Here is a 22,133-nt window from a genome sequence, read left to right as displayed (position 1 = left end):
CGATTTCGTGTGGCTGTCTCCAAGGAGGAAACGAACTACGCATCCCAAGATGCATCGCGCATAGGCAATATGGTCCCGCTACTGGACCCATTTCCTACCTGGGAAATGGAGTCGAAGCTGACTCAAAACGTAACGGCCCAATTGTCCTTGAGACTTCATTCCCCAGCAAGCTCAGCGTGTAACGTGCGCTATGGAGCCGAAAGTCGCAGAGCTGAAGCAGAAGATCGAGGACACGCTATGTCCTTTTGGCTTCGAGGTTTACCCCTTCCAGGTTAGTTTATCCCTCCTGCTGTTCTAGGGCGAAATATATGATTGGCTTCGTTGCAACTGGCGTGAGGCCTCGGGAGCCTCTGATCCTCCTGGGTTCCTGCAGCCCAGTGTCCATGTGACAACAGGGACAGCGTTTCAGTGGGGGCTTGGGTTAAAAAGGTAGTGGTCGAGGCCGGGCATGGTGGCTCACGCCTGTAATCCCAGCACTTTGGGAGGCCGAGGCGGGCGGATCACCTGAGGTGAGGAGTTCGAGACCAGCCTGGCCAACATGGTGAAACCCCATCTCTACTAAAAATATAAAATTAGCCGGGCGTGGTGGTGCATGCCTGTAATCCCAGCTACTCGGGAGGCTGAGGCAGGACAATTGCTTGAACCCATGAGACGGAGGTTGCAGTGAGCCGAGATTGCGCCATTGCAGTCCAGCCTGAGCAACAAAGAGCGAAACTCCGTGTCAAAAAAAAAAAAAAGTTGTCGCATGTTTAACCTTTTACCCCCATATAATGCCGGATTCGTTAACGGGAGACACCATATGACCTGTAGCGTGTGTGGCTCAGATTGTCACCTATATAATTTACAAGAAGAAAGGGACCTGTGAGGCAAAGTCACCTTGGAACTTCCTAAAGGATTTAGGAGAGGGCAAAGCCTAGAAGGTTTGCATTGCTATCATTTAGGTCAGCTGAGGAAGGAAGGGCATTCCTGGTGATGAACTGGCAAACAATTGGCTGGTTTGTTCCCTCTACCAACAGAAGGATAATTCATGATATTTCCAGTCATCAGTGCTGGGCTGGGTAATGAAACTTTGTACACTTGCCTGGCACAGCAGTCTCAGCACCACACCCCGACCCCCATTTACACAGTTACATTTCCCCACATCAGTGCCCTGTGCACTGAGCAGTTAAGTTATAAAGCTAAATCAGCTCAGCTTGAGCCCTTTGCCTGATGCTTAAGAGACTACCCACTTCCCATTCCTTCTGCTGAGTGGCTCACAGCAGTCCTGGGAGAGGATATAGAGGGAGAAGTAGGTTGGGTCTAGCTTGAGACTGGTCTTGCCAGAAAAAATGGAATTGAGCTATATATGAAAAGATAGATTGGAAGGAAGGAGGGTTATGTACATCCCAAATATCAGAAAAAGCTTGAGCAAAGGTGTGGAGATAGTGGTGTGGTGTTACCAAGTAAAAGGGCTTGATGCCTGATGTGCTGGAAGCTAATATTATGACACTGGGTTTTTGAGAAAACAAAAGCTATTTGTTGCAGATCGACCTTTAACTCTTTGAGACACCGTTTCAGTGGATGGCAGGTGTGTGGGAGAGTGAGAATGCCTATCTGGCAAGTTGAGTAGACCTGGGTATTAGGAGCTTTTGTACTGAACAAAGCCAACTGCAGCCCTGCCAGTCACCCTAGGCTCCTACCTCTCACCTCCCTACCCCCCCCCCCCACATCCAATCAGCCACCAAGACCTATAAGACTGTCTACTGAATCTCCCAAATCCATTCCCTTGTATTCCACCCATCTATGCTGTGGTCCAGGCCACCATTTCTCACTTGGATTACTGTAATAACCTCCTTGCTGTAATTTTACCTCCAGTCCATCCTCCACACTGCAGCCAGTTTGATCTAAAAATGATCATGCTAGTTTACTCCTTAAATCTTCAGTGGCTCTTCACTGTCACCAAATTAAATCCATATTCCTTAAATTGGTATTCAAAGCCAATCAAAATCTCACTCCTATTGATCTCTCCAGCCTTCTCTCCCTCTGATTCCCTCTACAGACCCTTCACTTCCACCAAACTAGACAATTCTCAAATATACCCAGGAATTTTCTGCCAGTGTGTTTGCTTATGCTGTGACTTGTTTATTTTATTCTTTATTTATTTAGAGACAAAGTCTCACTCTGTCCTCCCGGCCGGAGTGCAGTGGTGCAATCATAGCTCACTGCAGCCTCAAACTCCTGGGCTCGAGTGATCCTCCCACTTTAGTCTCCCAAGTAGCTGACTCCAGGCATGCACCAACACTCAGGGTCTCACTTTGTTGCCCTGGCTGGTCTTGAACTCCTGGCCTCAAGTGATCCTCCTGCTTCGGCCAGCCACCCAAAGCACTGGGATTACAGGCATGAGTCACCGCACTCAGTCTGTGACCTCTTTTTAAAATACACACCAGTGAGTTTATGTCTTTTTTGGTGAAATATAAATAATAAATAAATGCACACCAGATTCTCCTCCCTACATCAACCTGACAGTTGACCAGTTGACTTTCTAGCCTTCAAGACTTAGCATCCAAGGAAGCCTTTTCTTTTCTTTTTTTTTTTTTTTGAGATGGAGTTTCGCTCTTGTTGCCCAGGCTGGAGTGCAATGGTGCGATCTCAGCTCACCACAACCTCTGCCTCCTGGGTTCAAGTGATTCTCCTGCCTCAGCCTCCAGAGTAGGTAGGATTACAGGCATGTGCCAACATACCCGGCTAATTTTGTATTTTTTTTAGTAGAGACAGTTTCTCCATGTTGGTCAGGCTGGTCTTGAACTCCCGACCTCAGGTGATCTGCCTGCGTTGGCCTCCCAAAGTGCTGGAATTACAGGCATGAGCCACCATGCCCGGCCACAAGGAAGCCTTTTCTAATTTCAGAGGACCCTCATCTGACCCTGTCATTGCACTAGCTATAGTACAGTCATTTCTATTGTTCTTAGTGGTTCTGCCTATTAGAACTTTCTGCAGCCAAGCGTGGTGGTTCTCACCTATAATCCCAGCATTTTGGGAGGCCAAGGTGGGTAAATTACTGGAGGTCAGGGGTTCAAGACCAGCCTGGCTAACATGGTGAAATCCCGTCTCTACTAAAAATACAAAATTAGGTGGGCGTGGTGGTGTGCACCTGTAATCCCGGCTACTCGGGAGGCTGAAGCAGGAGAATCGCTTGAGCCCAGGAGGTGGAGGCTGTGGTGAGTCGAGATCACGCCATTGCACTCTAGCCTGGGCAAGAAGAAGAGCGAAACTCCATCTCAAAAATAATAATAATAATAACTCTCTAACTCTCTGCCTTTTTTTTTTTTTTTTTTTTTTTGAGATGGAGTCTCACTCTGTTGCCCCAGCTGGAGTGCAATGGCATCATCTTGGCTCACTGCAACCTCTGGCTCCCAGGTTCAAGCGATTCTCCCGCCTCAGCCTCCTGAGTAGCTGAGATTTCTGCCTCTCTATTCTAAGTTCCCTGCCATATAATACATGAACCTATAATAGACATGAGGGGGAACAGACCTAACCACAACAGTCACATTATTAGTTGAGCACCGACACAGACTTCACTTATCTGTTACAGCAGTAAAACCAGCTACAATCAAACGAGTAATGGTCATCCCACTCTCTCCCATTAATGCACAACCCCAGGTAGCCTGTGTAGACCTGTGTCAAGTGTTCTGCACTATAAGTCAGAAATCCCCAGTAAGTGATGCCGGTATATACATAGCACTTTGTGTGAACAGCAGAAACCTCCACAACTACGTGATTTAGCAAGTTCATTGCAGGTTATGTTATGGGTCTTCGGTTTGGGCTTCTTGTGACATCTCTTCTCCATGTTCAGTGCGTGAATGTGGGTGTAGATGGTGTTACAGGTGAATCCAATTTCTTGGATGTCCAGGCCAAGTGGACAAAAGCAAATACTGTGTGTCCTAAAACTGAAAATAAAGTTTGCATTAATCACATATTTGCTTTGCTGATTGGTCAACCTCAAAAACACAGGCTTGCTGGCCGGGCACGAAGACTCAAGCCTGTAATCCCAGCACTTTAGGGAGGCGGAGGCGGGTGGATCATCTGAGGTCAGGAGTTCAAGACCAGCCTCGCCAACATGATGAAACCCCATCTCAACTAAAAATACAGAAAATGAGCCAGGTTTGCTGGCAGGCACCTGTAATCCCAGCTCCTCGGGAGGCTGAGGCAGAAGAATCACTTGAACCCAGGAGGCAGAGGTTGCAGTGAGCCAAGATCGCGCCACAAACTCCAGCCTGGGGAACAAGAGCAAAATTCCATCTCAAAAAAAAGAAACCAAACACAAGATTCCTGTTAGGGGTTTGTAGACTAATATGGTGTTGACCGTGGTAACAAGAAAGTCTGTCAAAAGCAGGAAAATCCCATCCTGGGCAACATAGGGAGACCCTGTCTCTACAACAAATTATTTTTTTGTTTTAATTAGCCAGCCAGGTGTGGTGGCTCACACCTGTGGTCCCAGCCACTCGGGAAGCTGAGGAGGGATGATTGCTTGAGGGAGGGAGGTTGAGGCTGCAGTGAGCTGTGATCACCTCACTGCACTCTAGCCTAGGTGACAAAGCAAGACTGTCTCAAAAAAAAGAAGCAGAAAAACCCCTGATGGGCTCAAGTCAGAGGTTAAGTACGTTTCTAGCCTCTTTGGTAGCATCAGTTCATCATTAACTGATAAAAATGGTTTTTTTGGCCTGGCACGGAAGCTCACGCCTGTAATCCTAGCACTTTGGGAGGCCAAGGTGGGCAGATCAGTTGAGGCCAGGAGTTCGAGACCAGCCTGGCCAACATGGCAAAACCCCATCTCTACTAAAAATACAAAAAATTAGCTAGGCCTGGTAGCACACGCCTGTTAATCCCTGCTACTTGGGAGACTGAGGCACAAGAATCACTTGGACCCAGGAGGCAGAGGTTGCAGTGAGAACATCATGCCACTGCACCCTAGCCCCAGGGCGACAGTGAGACTGTATACATTTTAAAAAAAAAAAAAAAAAAAAAAAGGGCCGTTTTGTTTTTAAAGACAGGTTCTCGCCTGGCATGGTGACTCACGCCTGTAATCCCAGCACTTTGGGAGGCCGATGCAGGTGGATCGTGAGGTCAAGAGATCGAGACCATCCTGGCCAACATGGTGAAACTCCATCTCTACTAAAAAATACAAAAATTAGCTGGGCGTAGTGATGCACGCCTGTAGTCCCAGCAACTTGGGAGGCTGAGACAGGAAAATCACTTGAACCCGGGAGGTGGAGATTGCAATAAGCCGAGGCTGCGCCATTGCACTCCAGCCTGGCGACAGAGTGAGAATCCGTCTCAAAAAATAAAATAAAATAAAATAAAAAAATAAAGACAGGTTCTCACTCTGTTACCCAGGCTGGTCTAAAACTCTTGGCCCCAAGCAGTCCTCCTACCTCAGCCTCCCAAAGTGCTGGGATTGCAGGCATGAGCCACCGTGCCGAGCCTAAAAACAATATTTTAAGAAACTGCCTGGTCTGGGCCCGGTGGCTCATGCCTGTAATCTCAGCACTTTGGGAGGCCAAGTCAGGTGGATCACGAGGTCAGGAGATCGAGACCACCCTGGCCAACATGGTGAAACCTCATCTCTACTAAAAATACAAAAATTAGCCGGGCGTGGTGGCACGTGCCTGTAGTCCCAGCTACTCAGGAGGCTGAGGCAGGGGAATCACTTGAACCCGGGAGGCGGAGGTTGCAGTGAGCCTAGATCACGCCACTGCACTCTAACCTGGGCAACAGAGTGAGACTCTGTCTCAAAAAAAAAAAAAAAAAAACTGCCTGTTCTCTCCAAATTCATCTCTAGAGTTAGGGTTATATAGCCTGGAACTATGATCTCGTCTTTTGATCTGTCTGTATGGAGATGCTCTGGATATAGTAAAATTTTAATCTATTATAACCCCTTGATCTTCAGTGAAGACATAGCTTGCTGCCACTGATAGTTTCCCCTGATGACATATCAAAAGGATAAAGTGCTGGTTGGGAAGAGACTGGTGGAACCACATCGTTTTGTGTCATTTGAGGATGAGTTGGACTGTGGCATGAACGGCATTGAGGGTTCAGGTGGCTTTCTCCCTCTCAGGCTTGGCTGCAGCAACATGCTTCTCCAGATTAACAATATTTTTCTGAACAACTGTCATGGCATCATATGTTGATTCTGCTTTGAGAAATCTCCGATCTTGTTTTTGTCTTAGAATGCCTTCAAGGTGTTGGACTTGGAGGGCAAGTGCGTTGACAGCCACTTTGACTGTTCCTATGCCCTCATGCACCTCAGTCAGTTGTGGATTTAGGAACTCTGCTCTGTGGGTCCTCATTCCTGGGTTTTTAATTTTCTTTTATTATTATTATTTTTTGAGGCGGGGGTCTCACTCTGTTGCCCAGGCTGGAGTGCAGTGGCACGATCTTGTCTCATTGCAACCTCTGCCTACCGGGTTCAAGCAATTCTCCTGCCTCAGCCTCCTGAGTAGCTGCGATTACAGGCGAGTGCCACCATGCTTGTCTAATTTTTGTATTTCTAGTACAGGCAGGGTTTCACCATGTTGGCCAGGCTGGTCTCAAACTCCAGACCTTAGGTGATCCACCTGCCTCGGCCTCCCAAAGTGCTGGGATTATAGCTGTGAGTCACCACACCTGGCGGGGTTTTTCATTTTCATTGGTTCATTTGTAGTTGGATGAGGCCTGAAATTATTTGTTGTCAGTCAGTCCTTCAATAAATAAAATAATTCCCTGGGCCAGGCTCGGTGGCTCACGCCTATATAATCCCAGCACTTTGGAAGGCCGAGGCAGGTGGGTCCTAGCTGAGGCCAGGAGTTCGGAGACCAGCCTGGCCAACATGGCGAAACCCTGTCTCTACTAAAAATACAAAAACTAGCCAGGCGTGGTAGTGCACATCGTAATCCCAGCTGCTCGGGAGGCTGAGGCATGAGAATCACTTGAATCTGGGAGGCCAAAGTTGCAGTGGGCCAAGATCATGCCACTGCACTCCAGCCTGGGTGACAGAGCAAGACTCTGTCTCAAAAAATAGTGAATTCCCTGTCAAATTCAGTTGAGTTGCTCATAAAAATGCATCACATAGCATCAGTGAAAATTCACTGAATGAGTGAGATGGAGGCTGGGGCAAAAGTGTGAGGCCTGAAGGTTAAGGTGTGGGCCAGGCTGAGGCCTAGACTGGCCCTCTCCAGCCTGGCCCGAATTTTCTGTTTCAGGTGGCATGGTACAATGAACTCTTGCCTCCAGCCTTCCACCTACCGCTGCCAGGACCTACCCTGGCCTTCCTGGTACTCAGCACGCCTGCCATGTTTGACCGGGCCCTCAAGCCCTTCTTGCAGAGCTGCCACCTCCGAATGCTGACTGACCCAGTGGACCAGTGTGTGGCCTACCATCTGGGCCGTGTTAGAGAGGTGAGGAAGGCTCAGTTTTCCCCCAGCTCCCAAACCTACAGCTGCCTCCAGTTCCTCCACACTCAATGCAGGATCTAGACCTAGGGCTAGGAGCCACTTCAAAGGTGAAATGATACCCTAAAGCCAGGCTTGACATTCTGTGATCTTTCCTCATTCTGCCTTCTCACACACCCAGGTTCCACCACCCTCATCTAGCAGTCCCCCAGTGTGAAATTAGTCTCACTCACCCTACACTGATGGGCAACTATATGAACCTCAGACCAGGTTTTCCTTGGCCTCCAAGTGGAATAGGAATGAGTCCAACATTCCCCAGGCATTGCTTTGTCCTAGACCTGCAAGCTTTATGCTGTCCTTTTGAGGACAGAACAATATTCTCCCAACACACACTCACATACACACATAACTATGTACATACCCACTGGATCTCCCCAAAGCTGACCATGCCTTCCTTCACACCAGGTGTTATGTATTTCCCTTCAAACATGTGCCCTTCTGGAAATAACTATAACTATGTCCACACTGGAGCCTCCCAAGTTAAGGTCATGTTTTCCCTTCTGAGGACAGGACCATGTTCACACACACAAAACAAACTAGGGCTCCCTCGGACAAGGTCATAACTCCCCTCATGCTGACAGTACCCTCTATTTTGTCCACTGTTCCAGAGCCTCCCAGAGCTGCAGATAGAAATCATTGCTGACTACGAGGTGCACCCCAACCGACGCCCCAAGATCCTGGCCCAGACAGCAGCCCATGTGGCAGGGGCTGCTTACTACTACCAACGACAAGATGTGGAGGCTGACCCATGGGGGAACCAGGTGAGAGGGAAAATGTAAATAGAGGCTGAGATAGACTGGTAAAGGCCTCTCCCTACCAGGTCCCACATTCCTCAGCCTTCCCTGGATGGATGTGACACAACCCAGAACAAATTAGCTTTGTTCTGGATGGGAGGCAGTCCTGTCACATGCGGTTGTCTAACTGGGTACTCGTGAGATCAGAAAACTTAGTCTGCAGAACTGTCTTAGGATACAGGGGGCACAGCAGTGTTAAGACTAGTGGTGAGACTAGGAAGCCCAGCCCTCCCTTGTGCTCAGAATAGTTTATGAAAGGGTTTGCCAAGAAAAGGACAGAGGTTTACGTAGAGTCAGTGTACACTGAGTGGGAAGTGAACAGGCCTAGCTTGCAATGATGGCAGTTGACTTGGTGCCAAGGGGACCTCCATAACCTTGCTTTTCTTCACCCTCTCCCCAGCGCATATCAGGTGTGTGCATACACCCCCGATTTGGGGGCTGGTTTGCCATCCGAGGGGTAGTGCTGCTGCCAGGGATAGAGGTGCCAGATCTGCCACCCAGAAAACCTCATGACTGTGTACCTACAAGAGCTGACCGTATCGCCCTACTCGAAGGCTTCAATTTCCACTGGCGTGATTGGACTTACCGGGATGCTGTGACACCCCAGGAGCGCTACTCAGAAGAGCAGAAGGCCTACTTCTCCACTCCGCCTGCCCAACGATTGGCCCTATTGGGCTTGGCTCAGCCCTCAGAGAAGCCTAGTTCTCCCTCCCCGGACCTTCCCTTTACCACACCCGCCCCCAAGAAGCCTGGGAATCCCAGCAGAGCCCGGAGCTGGCTCAGCCCCAGGGTCTCACCACCTGCCTCCCCTGGCCCTTGATACCTTTCTCCCATGTAGACCCTGATTTACGGTGGTACTTGCTAGGACTTAATTGGCTTTGGCAAAGCAAAAGGTTTTGAGTACAAGATTACTATTTTTGATAATATAGTAGAGATCTTCCATGAAGGTAACAAGGCTCAAGGAAGTTAGGTTTGGCCAAGATAAAGGCCAGGGAACCAAAATTCCCATCTGCCTTCAAATGAGTTTTTTTTTTTTTTTTTTAGACAAGAGTCTTACTCTGTCACCTAGGCTGGAGTGCAGTGGCAGTCTCTACTCACTGCAACCTCTGCCTCCTGGGTTCAAGCAATTATCTGCCTCAGCCTCCTGAGTAGCTGGGATGTCAGGTGCCTGCCACTACACCTGGCTAATTTTTTGTATTTTTAGTAGAGATGGGGTTTCATCATATTGGCCAGGCTGGTCTTTAACTCCTGACCTCGTGATCCACCCATCTTGGCCTCCCAAAAGTCCTGGGATTACAGGAATGAGCCACCGCACCCAGCCAAGACTCTATCTGTTCCCATTTCTAAGCAGTGCCCCAAGATGTTGTTACAGGGCCTAAGGGGCAAATATCCTCTAAAGAGTACCTAGCAGCAGGGTGTGGTGGCTCCCGCCTGTAATCCCAGCACTCTGGGAGGCCGAGGCAGGTGGATCATGAGGTCGAGTTTGAGACCAGCCTGGCCAATACGGTGAAACCCCGTCTCTACTAAAAATGCAGTTAGCCGGGCATGGTAGCGCAGGCCTGTAGTCCCAGCTACTCAGGAGGCTGAGGCAGTAGAATCATTTGAACCAGGGAGGCAGAGATTGCAGTGAGCCGAGATTGCATGGCTGCACTCTAGCCTGGGTGACAGTGTGAGACTCTGTCTCAAAAAAAAAAAAAAAAAAAAGTACCTACCTCAGGTAGGGACTGAATAAACACGTGTAAGGCACTTTGGAAAAATACCTGGCATATAGTAAGCAGTATGTTGGCCATTACCAAAGGCCCCGGGAATTCTGTACTGCTGCTCATGGGTGTAGTCGGTTCTAGAGGGGTGGGCAGGTGGGAGTAGCTGAGGAAGACAAGTGGCTGGAATGGCATCACATGATACACAGAAGTATCCTCAGTTCTGAATCTACCTTGGCCTCAAGGGCCCAGGAGAATAACTTTTCCCAGCTGACAGCCTCTCTGAGGACAATGACATATGAATGAGGATCAAAACGAGCTTTGGCCAGGCACTGTGGCGCTCACTTGTAATCCCACCATTTTGGGAGGCTGAGGCGGAGGACCGCCTGAGGCAAGGAATTCAGAACCACTCTGGGCAACATAATGACACTAAAAAAGACTATCTCTAATCAAGGCTAGAACCAAGGGAAGGCTAAGAATTGCCCAGTACTGTGCAACTACTGAAAGCCCTACCCAAGGCCACCAGCCTTGTCTTCCTCTTTCCTCTGTCAGTTCAAAAGGAACACAAACCTCCAGCTCTTTTACATAGCAGGTACCAGGCATTTATCAGAAGAGGCCAAGCTTCTGGTTCCCATGCAGCCCTTTGAATAGTGTGTCTAAACAAAAATAGGTGTCCAAGTAGTCACACTGAGACTTTAACTGGTAACCCAGCCTGTGGCGTCAGTCGCAGTGCTCTGGCCAACACTATAGCAGGGCTTATTCTTCTCCCTCATGTGTAGTGAAACAAAATGTAACACCTTGGGTTCATTCAGTTCCATTCCCTATGTCTACCTGTGTCAATATAATTCCCTGATTTGGAGGCAGCTCTCCTCATTTTCCCCAAAACAGGGAAAGCAAGGAGTAAATTCCTCTTAAAATCAAAAGCTAATAATATGCTTCCTAAAATAAAGACTCATCAAGGTCTCAGTTCAAGTTTAATACAAACTACAAAAGATTAATGGGTTGCTCTACTAATACATCATACAAACCAGTAGCCTGCCCACAACGCCAACTCAGGCCATTCCTACCAAAGGAAGAAAGGCTGGTCTCTCCACCCCCTGTAGAAAAGGCCTGCCTTGTAAGACACCACAATTCGGCTGAATCTGAAGTCTTGTGTTTTACTAATGGAAAAAAAAAAATACAGAAGAGGTTTTGTTCTCATGGCTGCCCACCGCAGCCTGGCACTATAACAGCCCAGCGCTCACTTCTGCTTGGAGAAATATTCTTTGCTCTTTTGGACATCAGGCTTGATGGTATCACTGCCAGGTTTCCAGCCAGCTGGGCACACTGCAAGAGAAAGGCACCACTAATTAATAACCTTCTCAATGGTATGCACCACCATTCTCCTATGGACAAAACCAGTTCTGCACCTGAACACTCAGATACCAGGAAACCTACCCCTGCAATCAGTCTAAGATCATTCACCCTTTTAGTATAAGCTAACCATTTTACAAACATATAATCATCACCACAGCCTTAAGATACTATCATGCCTAATTTATTCATGTAGCACTTGAAATTTAAATTTTCCACAAAAAAAGGCAAAGTTTAAATGATTTGCCAACACTCTCTAATCCTTAAGGGGAAAAAAAAGCTAAATAAACGACACACATAGGACTATGTAAACCCTTAACACTAAACTGTTTCTGACAGCCCTTCAGAGCTCTGAAGACAGCAAACTCAGTCTGCCTTCTCAGCATTCTTCTAACTCTACCAAACTGGATAGCCTGAACCTTATAAAGGATCCAGAACTTAACAGAAGCCCCCGCTTGTTTCATTAAGTAACTGCCATCTACCCCTTGGTAAGCAAAAGGCAGAGTTTGAAATTTTTCATAGATTTATACAGAAAGCACAGCCTTCAACCTTTTCCTGACAATGCCTAAGAATGTGCCTCAGGCTAGCCTGAAGAAAATGAGGCAAGGGGACTAATCTCTTATTTTTCTTTTTTCTTTTCTTTTTTTTTTTTTTTTGAGATGGAGTCTCCCTCTGTTGCCCAGGCTGGAGTACGGTGGCGCAATCTCCACCTCCGTCTCACTGCAACCTCAGTCTCCCGGGTTCAAGCGATTCTCCTGCATCAGCCTCCCAAATAGCTAGGATTACAGGCACCCACCACCACACCCGGCTAATTTTTGAGACAGTCTCACATTGTCGCCCAGGCTGGAGTGCAGTGGCGCGATCTCAGCTCACTGCAAGCTCCGCCTCCCGGGTTCATGCCATTCTCCTGCCTCAGCCTCCCGAGTAGCTGGGACTATACAAAAATAGTGGGGCGTGGTGGTGGACCTCTGTAGTCCTAGCTACTCAGGAGGCTGAGGCAAGAGAATCACTTGAACCCAGGAGGTGGAGGCTGCAGTGAGCTGAGATCACACCACTGCACTCCAGTCTGGGCGACAAAACAAGACTCTGTCTCAAAAAAAAAAAGTGTTTGGCATTCATTGGCTCTTAAATGGTACCTATTTAAGAGGCTGTACATGTTCCAGTGGGATGGGAAGCAGCAGAGACCAACAGAGTCTGAAGAAGCAAGCTTCTGAGTTATGAAAGCCTGGGTTCAGGAGACTAACCTATATGTAGGTTCCTAGGAAAGTCCAGTTAAAGGGCCTACTTTGCCACTGCCGCCTCCTTCTTAATGCTGAACCTCATCTCCCACAAGGGGGCAGTCTCAGCAGGTGTCAGCTGAGCCATGTGTCATCTGTCCAGGCTAACTGCCCACACATCCTTCTGCAAAGGGTACCTCTTGGTTATCAGTGCTCACTGATCCCTATATAATCAGACTCTAATCCCTGTAAAAAGATTACTTGGTGCTAGCCAAGCTAGCACCTTTGGGTCTTCCCAAACATACACCACTAATCCAGACTCTAATAACTTCATTTCCTTTAAATCGCAAGATCAGAGCTGAAATAGGCCTTAGAAAGCTAGTCTGGGCTGGGCGCAATGGCTCAGGGGAGGCGGAGGTTGCAGTGAGCCAAGACTGCGCCACTGCACTCCAGCCTGGGCAACAGAGCAAGACTCCATCTTGCAAAAAATAAATAAATAAATAAATAAATAAATAAATAAATAAAAATAAATATGAACTATATGGATTAACCTCTTCTCTCAATAAAGTTATTTAAAAAATGGCATGCTTTATCTCTAGACGTGATTCCCAACCATTTTGTTTCGCCCTAATACATCTGTGAGATCATCCTACATTCAGTAAGTTAGATCTTTGGGAGTGACTGATTCTAAATGAGCAGGACAGAAGAGAGGAGTATGTATACTTTGAATAAAAAGCCTTTATATTCTCCTTCCCAAGCTTTTCCATTACCCTCACCCTCACAACACACTGTAATCCAGGGGCTTCAATTTATGAAGAGAGATACCCATTTTCTTATTTGGCAGCTTCTGTTCCTACTATCTTTCCCATTCTACCACTGTGGGGAAAAGAGAGATCAGATTGTTACTGTCTCTGTGTACAAAGAAGTAGACATAGGAGACTCCATTTTGTTCTGTACTAAGAAAAATTCTTCTGCCTTGAGATGCTGTTAATCTGTAACCTTACCCCCAACCCTGTGCTCCCTGAAACATGTGCTGTGTCAACTCAGGGTTAAATGGATTAAGGGCTGTGCAAGATATGCTTTGTTAAACAAATGCTTGAAGGCAGCATGCTCGTTTTAAGAGTCATCACCACTCCCTAATCTCAAGTATCCGGGGACACAAACACTGCGGAAGGCCACAGGGACCTCTGCCTAGGAAACCCAGGTATTGTCCAAGGTTTCTCCCCATGTGATAGTCTGAAATATGGCCTCGTGGGAAGGGAAAGACCTGACCGGGGTCCCCCAGCCTGACACCCTGTGCTAAGGAGGATTAGTAAAAGAGGAAGGAACGCCTCTTTGCAGTTGAGACAAGAGGAAGGTATCTGTCTCCAGCCAGTCCCTGGGCAATGGAATGTCTCAGTATAAAACCCAATTGTATGTTCCATCTACCGAGATAGGGGAAAACCGCCTTACGGCTGGAGGTGGGACATGCGGGCAGCAATACTGCTCTTTAAGGCATTGAGATGTTTATGTGGATGCACATCTAAAGCACAGCACTTAATTCTTTACCTTGTTCATGATGCAGAGACCTTTGTTCACGTGTTTATCTGCTGACCTTCTCTCCACTATTATCCTATGACCCTGCCACATCCCCCTCTCCGAGAAACACCCAAGAATGATCAATAAATACTAAGGGAACTCAGAGGCCGGCGGGATCCTCTGTATGCTGAACACTGGTCCCCTGGGCCCCCTTATTTCTTTCTCTATACTTTGTCTACGTGTCTTTTTCCAAGTCTCTCATTCCACCTAACGAGAAACACCCACAGGTGTGGAGGGGCAACCCACCCCTTCATACCACCACTCTGTTGTCCTGTTATCAGACAGATGGCTTACCTTCCCCATGTTTGTCAGTGAACTGGAAGGCCTGAACTAGTCTCAAAGTCTCATCCACAGAGCGGCCAACAGGGAGGTCATTTACAGTGATCTGCCGAAGAATACCCTTATCATCAATGATAAAAAGGCCCCTGGGAAAAGAGATGAAAGGAAAAGTAATACAGGTTTAGAGATGTGCTTTGTTAGAATACAGAGGCTTGAAGCCTGAAGGAAATGGACTGGTCTCCACATTCCTACTGGCCTGGCTTTAGTGAGGAGGCCCCTGCATAAAGGAATGAAATGACAAGGAGTCTCTACAGATCAGGGCTCTAGATCTCTCCAAATAAAAGGCTTTCAGCCAACTGGACACTTGTCCTGATGACATACCTGAACGAGATGCCTTCGTCAGCCTTTAAGACCCCATAATCCTGAGCAATGGTGCGCTTCGGGTCTGATACCAAAGGAATGTTCATGGGTCCCAGTCCTCCTTGTTTCTTAGGTGTATTGACCCTATGGCAAAAGGAAAACATACAGTTACATTCAAACTCTTGACTTAACTGTACCCATTCCTCTTTCCCCTTTCCCATATTCCTAACCTAACTTTCCAAAAAGACTCTTTTTTTTCCTGTTTTCCAGCAATAAAGTGAATGCTGAGAACAGTTAAGGTAGGTCACTAGGGTACACTCAACTGCAATTGAAGCTGCTTCTTCTCTGCTGCCAGGTCATGAGAGCAATAAGAGAAAGTCAGACTTTGCACTCCCTTCAATGAGAAGGCAATACTTGAAAGTCTATTGCCAAAGCTTCCCAGTTGCTGTTTTAAAAGTTCACATGCCAGCCAGGTGCAGTGGCTCACACCTGTAATCCCAGCACTTTGGGAGGCTGAGGTGGGCAGATCACGAGGTCAGGAGATCAAGACCATCCTGGCTAACACGGTGAAACACCATCTCTACTGAAAATACAAAAAATTAGCCGGGTATGGTGGCAGGCGCCTGTAGTCCCAGCTACTCAGGAGGCTGAGGCAGGAGAATGGCGTGAAACTGGGAGGCAGAGCTTGAAGTGAGCGGAGATCACACCACTGCACTCCAGCCTGGGCGACAAAGCGAGACTCCATCTCAAAAAAAAAAAAAAAAAAAAAAAGTTCACATGCCAAATAGACCAAGAGATTTACCATGCTAGATGACAGAAGTGAGAATCCACAGAAGCACCAATCACTTGGCAGTTGAGTTTCTTAAATTCTTCTGCCCTATCACTGAAAGCAATGATCTCCGTGGGGCACACAAAGGTGAAGTCAAGAGGGTAAAAGAAGAACACAACATATTTTCCTGGGGGAAAAATCGGAGTCATGGTTAGCATTCGACACAGACTTCCTTGCTTTATATTTTCCTATACAAAAAGAAGCAAGTTGATGGCTGACACAATAACCACTAACTGCCAAGATGCTCAATACAGATGTCTCCTAGAAGCTACTTTTAGAACCTGGTGCATTAGGAATACCTGAATGAAAAAAACTTCCAATCCCATACTTTATTCTCCTGCCTCCATGTCATAGCTACCAATACAGAGTAAACACTGTTCAGTCTAATTTTGATCTTTTCTGAGTGGCTAAAATTAACATAAACACCAAGTTCTCCAAAGATAGCAAAGCAAGGATGCACTTATAAGCATGGCCTAATGCCAATGCTTAACAATACTCAGAGAAAGCTGAATTGCAGTACTCCTCTGCTGTAGAGATAAGACACCAATAAGAAGTCAGAGCCTTTGCACTTCTCCCGTGATGAACCATAGTAATGGAAGAAGCATGGTTTAAGTGATCACATGTGTTCCTAACGTGCCTGACAGGACAGGAAAAATTTTAAGCCAGGCACAGTGGTGCGTGTCTGTAGTCCCAGCTACTTGGGAGGCTGAGGTGGGAGGATCCCTTGACCCCAGGAGTTTGAGGCCAGCCTGGGCAACACAGCAAGACTGTCTCAAAACAACAGAAATATATATATACATATACACACAGAGAGAGAGAGAGAAAGAGGGAGACAGAGAGAGACAGAAAAGACAAAAGTACTAGTGAGTAACAGAACTTCTAGCTGCAATTTTAATGAAGTCACTGGGATTAACCACTGAAATAACAGATCTTCAAACTGGCCAGGCAGCCTTCTCGCCACACCCACCAGGCTTAAATACTAGAACAATTCCAAATATTCACTCATTTCCAGGTAGCAGCAATGTTTGAAAAGTCAAACAGGCTGGGAGTGGTGGCATGGTGGCTGACGTCTGTAATCCCAGCAGTTTGGGAGGCAGTTTGGGAGGCCGAGGTGGGTGGATCACCTGAGGTCAGGAGTTCAAGACCAGGCTGACCAACATGGTGAAACGTGTCTCTACTAAAAATACAAAAATTAGCTGGGTGTGATAGCGGAGGCCTGAAATCTCAGCTACTGGGGAGGCTGAGCCAGGAGAATCGCTTGAACCGGGGAGATGGAGGTCACAGTGACCTGAGATCATGCCACTGCACTACAGCCTGTGCGACAAGATCAAAATTCCACCTCAAAAAAAAAAAAAAAAAAAAAGCCAAACAAGCAGCCCTTTTTGACATTTACCACTTTGCAGTATCACTGGAAACTAACTCATCTAAACAACCCCTCCAGGGCTTTGCCTAACAAGCACTTTGGGGCCTCAGCAGGTCAAGCTCTGGAGGGCAGAGAGCAGCTCCTCCTAGACCTCCTGCTTATACCCCTGGGCCCAGGTCACCTCCCTATGGTACAACTTACCTTGTTTGCTGGGAGAAGCCCCAAGAACAAAGTGTGATTATGTCAGGAAACCTAGTCAAATGTTCTACCAAAAACTAACTCCAGGAACTAATGCTACACCACTGAGAAAAGGACACTTGACACCTGAGTTTCAGGTTAGCATTCTAAGGAATCTATATCCTCAACTGTCCCAGGAGATCGAGCTGCTCTGGGACTACAAGGTAAAGAAAGGAGGAGCCTCAACAGAACTTGCCAAGTGTCTGCATGAAACTATGACAACAGAGGCCGCGCGCAGTGGCTCACGCCTGTAATCCCAGAACTTTGGGAGGCCAAGGCAGGCGGATCACAAGGTCAGGAGATCGAGACCATCCTGGCAAACATGGTGAAACCCCGTCTCTACTAAAAATACAAAAAAATTAGCCAAGCATGGTTGCGGGCGCCTGTAGTCCCAGCTACTCAGGAGGCTGAGGCCTGAGAATGGCATGAACCCAGAAGGCGGAGCTTGCAGTGAGCTGAGATCGCACCACTGCACTCTAGCCTGGGCGACAAAGCAAGACTCCGTCTCAAAAAAAAAAAAAAAAAAAAAACTATGACAACAGAAAGGAGAGTTGTTCCATCTGTAATATCAACTCTCCTCCGGGGTCAAAACAGGCAAGGGAAAGTGCCTAGCCCTCAGCCTAATATTAACAGCTGTGATATATACGTGACCCAAACAAACTGACGAGCAGTGTCACAGCTCCAGAGATTTGAGTGAGCTCTGAGACTTTAAATGTAGAATGTCTCTTATAACAAGAGATAATGAGTATTTCTCCAATAATAAAATAGAGGAGGGCCAGATGCAGTGGCTCACACCTGTTATCCCAGCACTTTGAAAGGCTAGGGCAGGCAGAGTGCTTGAGCCCAGGAGTTGGAGACCAGCCTGGGCAACATGGCGCCCAGCTCTACAAAAAGTACAAAAATTAAGCCAGGCGTGGTGGCTCATGCCTGTAATCCCAGCATTTTGGGACGCCGAAGTGGGCGGATCATCTGAGGTCAGGAGTTCGAGACCAGCCTGACCACCATGGAGAAACCCCATCTCTACTAAAAATACAAAAAAAAATTAGCCAGGCATGATGGCGCATGCCTGTAATCCCAGCTACTCGGGAGGCTGAGACAGGAGAATTGCTTGAACCTGGGCAGTGGAGGTTGTGGTGAGCCGAGATCACGCCATTGCACTCCAGCCTGGGCAACAAGAGCAAAACTCCATCTCAAAAAAAAAAAAAGGTACAAAAATTAGCCAGGCATGGCAGCATGCCCCTACAGTCGCAGCTACTTGGGAGGCTGAGGTAGGAGGACCACCTGAGCCTAGAGAGGTAGAGGCTGCAGTGAGCCATGACTGCGCCACTGCACTCCAGCCTGGGTGACAGAATGAGACCCTGTCTCAAAAATAAAAATAACGAAAGAAAATAGACGAGGAATACTGAAAAGATAATTGAGCTAGTATGTCCAGACATAATGAAGCATGTAGTTTCTCCAGAAGTGGTTTGGTCCTAGGATATATACCCTGTAATCACTTGATAATCACCACTTCAACATGAAGGTAACAACCTAAATACTTCTTCCTAGGAGACAAAACATTTTACAGTCAAAGAACATTGACACAAATCTAACAAGCCACCCCTAGAATATAAAATAACTCCATCTCAATGAGCCCAGTGTTAATTCTCTCACCTTTGTAGTCAGACAGGCTGATATCTTTAAACTGACCATCTGGCATAACAGCTGTGGCTTTGAAGTTGGGGGCAGGGTGCCCAATTTTAGCATTTCCTGAAGACATCTTCCTATCAGCTAGAAATAACAGAAATGAATTAGAAACAAGCCTTAATTTTCTACATAACCAGCAGCCTTCACCTACTTAAAGAGACTTAGCTGTAAACAATCAAGGCATTGTCCAGTGTCCCTGAATACATTAAATGTTGTTTTAGTAAGAAGCTCCAGCCGGCAGTCAAGGGTCACAGTCTGAGCTTTCCAACTTTTGGAACGAAACAAGTCTCTGAATCTCAGCCTTTGTTTTCATTTAAAAACAGCAAGGCAATTTCTTTATATACTGAGATAACCTCTCATTCTTTCTGAACCATAATTAGTGCAGTGGCATCTTATTCATTATACAGAAGCAGAGAGAGAGGCAGATGAAGACTCTCAAACCAGAATCCAAATGCACAATGCCACAAACACTTTTGTTTGGCTCCCCAAAAGTCACGTTGACCTTTCCCATCACTGTGCCTCCACCTGCCTTCATAACATCAGAAGCATATTTGACTTTTCTCCAGGTAGCTTTGTCCAAGACAGCACACAACCTATAACTAATTCAACTTGTTTTATTTGTTTTTGTTTTTTTTGACGGAGTTTCGCTCTTGGGGCCCAGGCTGGAATGCAATGGCGTTATCTCGGCTCACTGCAACCTCCACCTCTCAGGTTCAAGCGATTCTCCTGCCTCAGCCTCCATAGTAGCTGGGATTACAGGCGCAGGCCACCACACCCGGCTAATTTTTTTGTACTTCTATTAGAGACGGGATTTCTCCATGTTGGTCAGGCTAGTCTCAAACTCCTCACCTCAGATGATTGCCTAACTCAGTCTCCCAAAATGCTGGGATTACAGGCGTGAGCCACCGCGCCCTTCCAGTCAGTCCAACTTTTAAGAGGCAAGACCACTGGGCGCAGTGTCTCACACCTGTAATCCCTGCACTTTGAGAGGCTCAGGCGGGCGGATCACCGGGTCAGGAGTTCGAGACCAGTCTGGCCAACATGGTGAAACCCCGTCTCTACTAAAAACACAAAAATTAGTCGGGCGTGGTGGTGCATGCCTGTAATCACAACTACTCAGGAGGCTGAAGCAGGAGAATCGCTTGAACCCGGGAGGCAGAGGTTGCAGTAAACTGAGATCGCGCCACTGCACTCCAGCCTGGGCAACAGAGTGAGACTCTGTCTCAAAAAAAAAAAAAAAAAGAGGCAAGACCAAGATATTGATTGGCATCTGCTTAATTTCAAATCTTTAGGTATTGTGTAAGCCCTAGAATTCCCTTCACAAATGGGTTCCTGACTTTGGGGCTAATATCCCAGGGCGAAAACAAGTATAAGAATCAATTTACTGCTGAAAAGGAAGGTTGCGCTGGATTCACCCAGATCAACACCAAGATTAGTATTGAGATCTTGGCCAAGCGCTGTGGCTCAAGCCTGTAATCCCAGCACTTTGGGAGGCCGAGGCAGGCAGATCACCTGAGGTCAGAAGTTCGAGACCAACCTGGCCATCATAGTGAAACCCCATCTCTAACAAAAATACAAAAAATTAGCCGGGGGTGGTGGCACGCGCCTGCAGTCCCAGCTACTCGGGAGGCTGAGGCAGGAGAATGGCGTGAACCCGGGAGGCGGAGGCTGCAGTGAGCCGAGATCGGGCCACTGCACTCCAGCCTGGGCGACAGAGCGAGACTCCGTCTAAAAAAAAAAAATACAAAAATTAGCCGGGGCTTGGTGGCACAAGCCTGTAATCCCAGCTACTCCTAAGGCTGAGGCAGGAGAATTGCTTGAGTTCGGGAGACAGAGGTTGCAGTAAGCCGAGACCGCGCCACTGCACTCCAGCCTGGCCGACAGAGCGAGACTCTAGCTCAAAAAACAGAGATTTAACCCACTAAGCCGCGGTCTGAAAGCTTTTCCAAGTCCCAAAGTTCTTAGTTCACAATACCACAAGCAAAAGAAATTTTGTAAGCATGGATCTTAGCAAACTTTTAACTGTTTTTTAAAAAGTCCTTAACACCTTTAACGACAAAAAACAAAAACCAAAAACTAAGGCATGCTGCAACTTGGTGCCCCCAAATGGCCTTCTCGTCCAATCCTTCTTTCCCAGGTGGCCCCCAAGTACAAAACCCAACCAATTCGGGGTAAAGGCTGCTGGGATTCAGGCCGGCGCCAGGCCCCTTCAGGGGATCTGCCCAGCGTAGAGGGCCACATCCCTAAACCCCACTTCAGGTACCCCCTGTCCCTCCCCAGCACTGGAGAAAGCACCAGCAGAGAGAGTGCTTCAGCGGGGACATTTGGGCTCATCGCTAACTCCATTCCACGTACAGGAAAATAAAGACGAGGAAAGGGTACCCGAAGCTCCGCAGCTAGTCAAGGCTCAGGACCCGGAACAGCCAAATACATAGAGGCTGTCTTCTACAGCCACGAGTCCGGATACAGGTCCATTCCAGAAGCTTCCCGAACCCACCCCGTCCGGCAGGAGGCTAGTCTCGGAGACCCCCACCACCAGCCCGCCCAGACGCCGCGCCACGTGCTCGAGTTGCCGGGGGAAGACTCGACTCGAGTCCACGCTAGCCTTGGGGTTCAACCAGGTTCCCGCACCTACGTGGGGGGCCCACGAGAGGGGTGTGCGCAGCGCTCAAGCGGTCTCGGACTCCGGGCCTCCCCCGGCTGCCTCACGCATCACAGCACCCCCACCCGAGCGCGGGCGGGCCCCGGACAGGAGGAGGAAGAGGCAACAGGCAAGAAGGGCGCGCCGCGCCTCACTCCGCAGGGGCCGCACTGCCCACACTCACCAGTCCCAACACAAGTCGCAGAAACTAACCACCGACACCAGGCAAGAACAAGACGCGCAAGAGCTCCTCGGGGCGCTGCCTTTATAGCCAGTAGGGCTCTCGCGAGAGTCGGAACGGACGGGGGTGCCGGAGGAGGAGAGAGAGGAGGGGGATGTGGCCCGAGCCCCGCCCGGCGCGCCCCGCCAGAATGACTCGGCGCTTTCCCTCGTTGGGGCGGGTGCGGAAAAATACTAATACCCCACCCTGTTGCGGATGGCTGAGGTTGGAATGAGGCGCCCTTGTGGCCGCTCCCGAACCCGAACGCTTAGGTTAATCCTAGATCTCTGCGGAAAACCAGGATTCTCTTTACTTCCAGGACCACTACGCACTGTGCCCTCAATGCCCAAACTGGAGTAAGCGTCTTAGCTGCTGCCCATGGAGGACCACGTCTAACCACACCAAGCCAT

The 22,133-nt window shown here is 48.1% G+C and overlaps 2 protein-coding genes across 5 annotated transcripts; one reads left to right on the top strand and one right to left on the bottom strand.

Annotated features, from left to right (window-relative positions):
• Nucleotides 1-135: 135 nt before the first annotated feature.
• MMACHC (metabolism of cobalamin associated C) lies at nucleotides 136-12,903 on the top strand. 2 transcript variants are annotated; one of them, XM_003812792.6, is made up of 4 exons: nucleotides 136-271; nucleotides 7,218-7,412; nucleotides 8,075-8,227; nucleotides 8,661-12,903. In XM_003812792.6, the coding sequence occupies exons 1-4, from the start codon at nucleotides 191-193 to the stop codon at nucleotides 9,078-9,080; spliced, it is 849 nt and encodes a 282-aa protein (XP_003812840.2). In that variant the 5' UTR covers nucleotides 136-190; the 3' UTR covers nucleotides 9,081-12,903. The 2 variants fall into 2 exon arrangements, with proteins under 2 accessions (XP_003812840.2, XP_024785227.2); XM_024929459.3 differs by having other exon boundaries at nucleotides 161-271; nucleotides 7,167-7,412; nucleotides 8,661-10,923.
• Nucleotides 10,922-21,879, bottom strand: PRDX1 (peroxiredoxin 1). 3 transcript variants are annotated; one of them, XM_003812781.5, is made up of 6 exons: nucleotides 21,688-21,879; nucleotides 18,830-18,946; nucleotides 15,550-15,703; nucleotides 14,769-14,891; nucleotides 14,403-14,533; nucleotides 10,922-11,286 (listed from the first exon to the last, which is right to left on the bottom strand). In XM_003812781.5, exons 2-6 carry the CDS (start codon nucleotides 18,933-18,935, stop codon nucleotides 11,201-11,203), a joined length of 600 nt encoding a protein of 199 aa, XP_003812829.1. In that variant the 5' UTR covers nucleotides 18,936-18,946; nucleotides 21,688-21,879; the 3' UTR covers nucleotides 10,922-11,200. The 3 variants fall into 3 exon arrangements, with proteins under 3 accessions (XP_003812829.1, XP_034819770.1, XP_063464015.1); XM_034963879.3 differs by having other exon boundaries at nucleotides 21,494-21,744; XM_063607945.1 differs by having other exon boundaries at nucleotides 21,498-21,740.
• Nucleotides 21,880-22,133: the final 254 nt, after the last annotated feature.

This window comes from Pan paniscus, chromosome 1, assembly GCF_029289425.2.
Source record: "Pan paniscus chromosome 1, NHGRI_mPanPan1-v2.0_pri, whole genome shotgun sequence".
In the NCBI taxonomy this organism is placed as follows: Eukaryota; Metazoa; Chordata; class Mammalia; order Primates; family Hominidae; genus Pan; species Pan paniscus.
The sequence above is the reverse complement of the archived record's forward strand: the minus strand, read 5'-3'. Positions and strand labels throughout refer to the sequence as shown.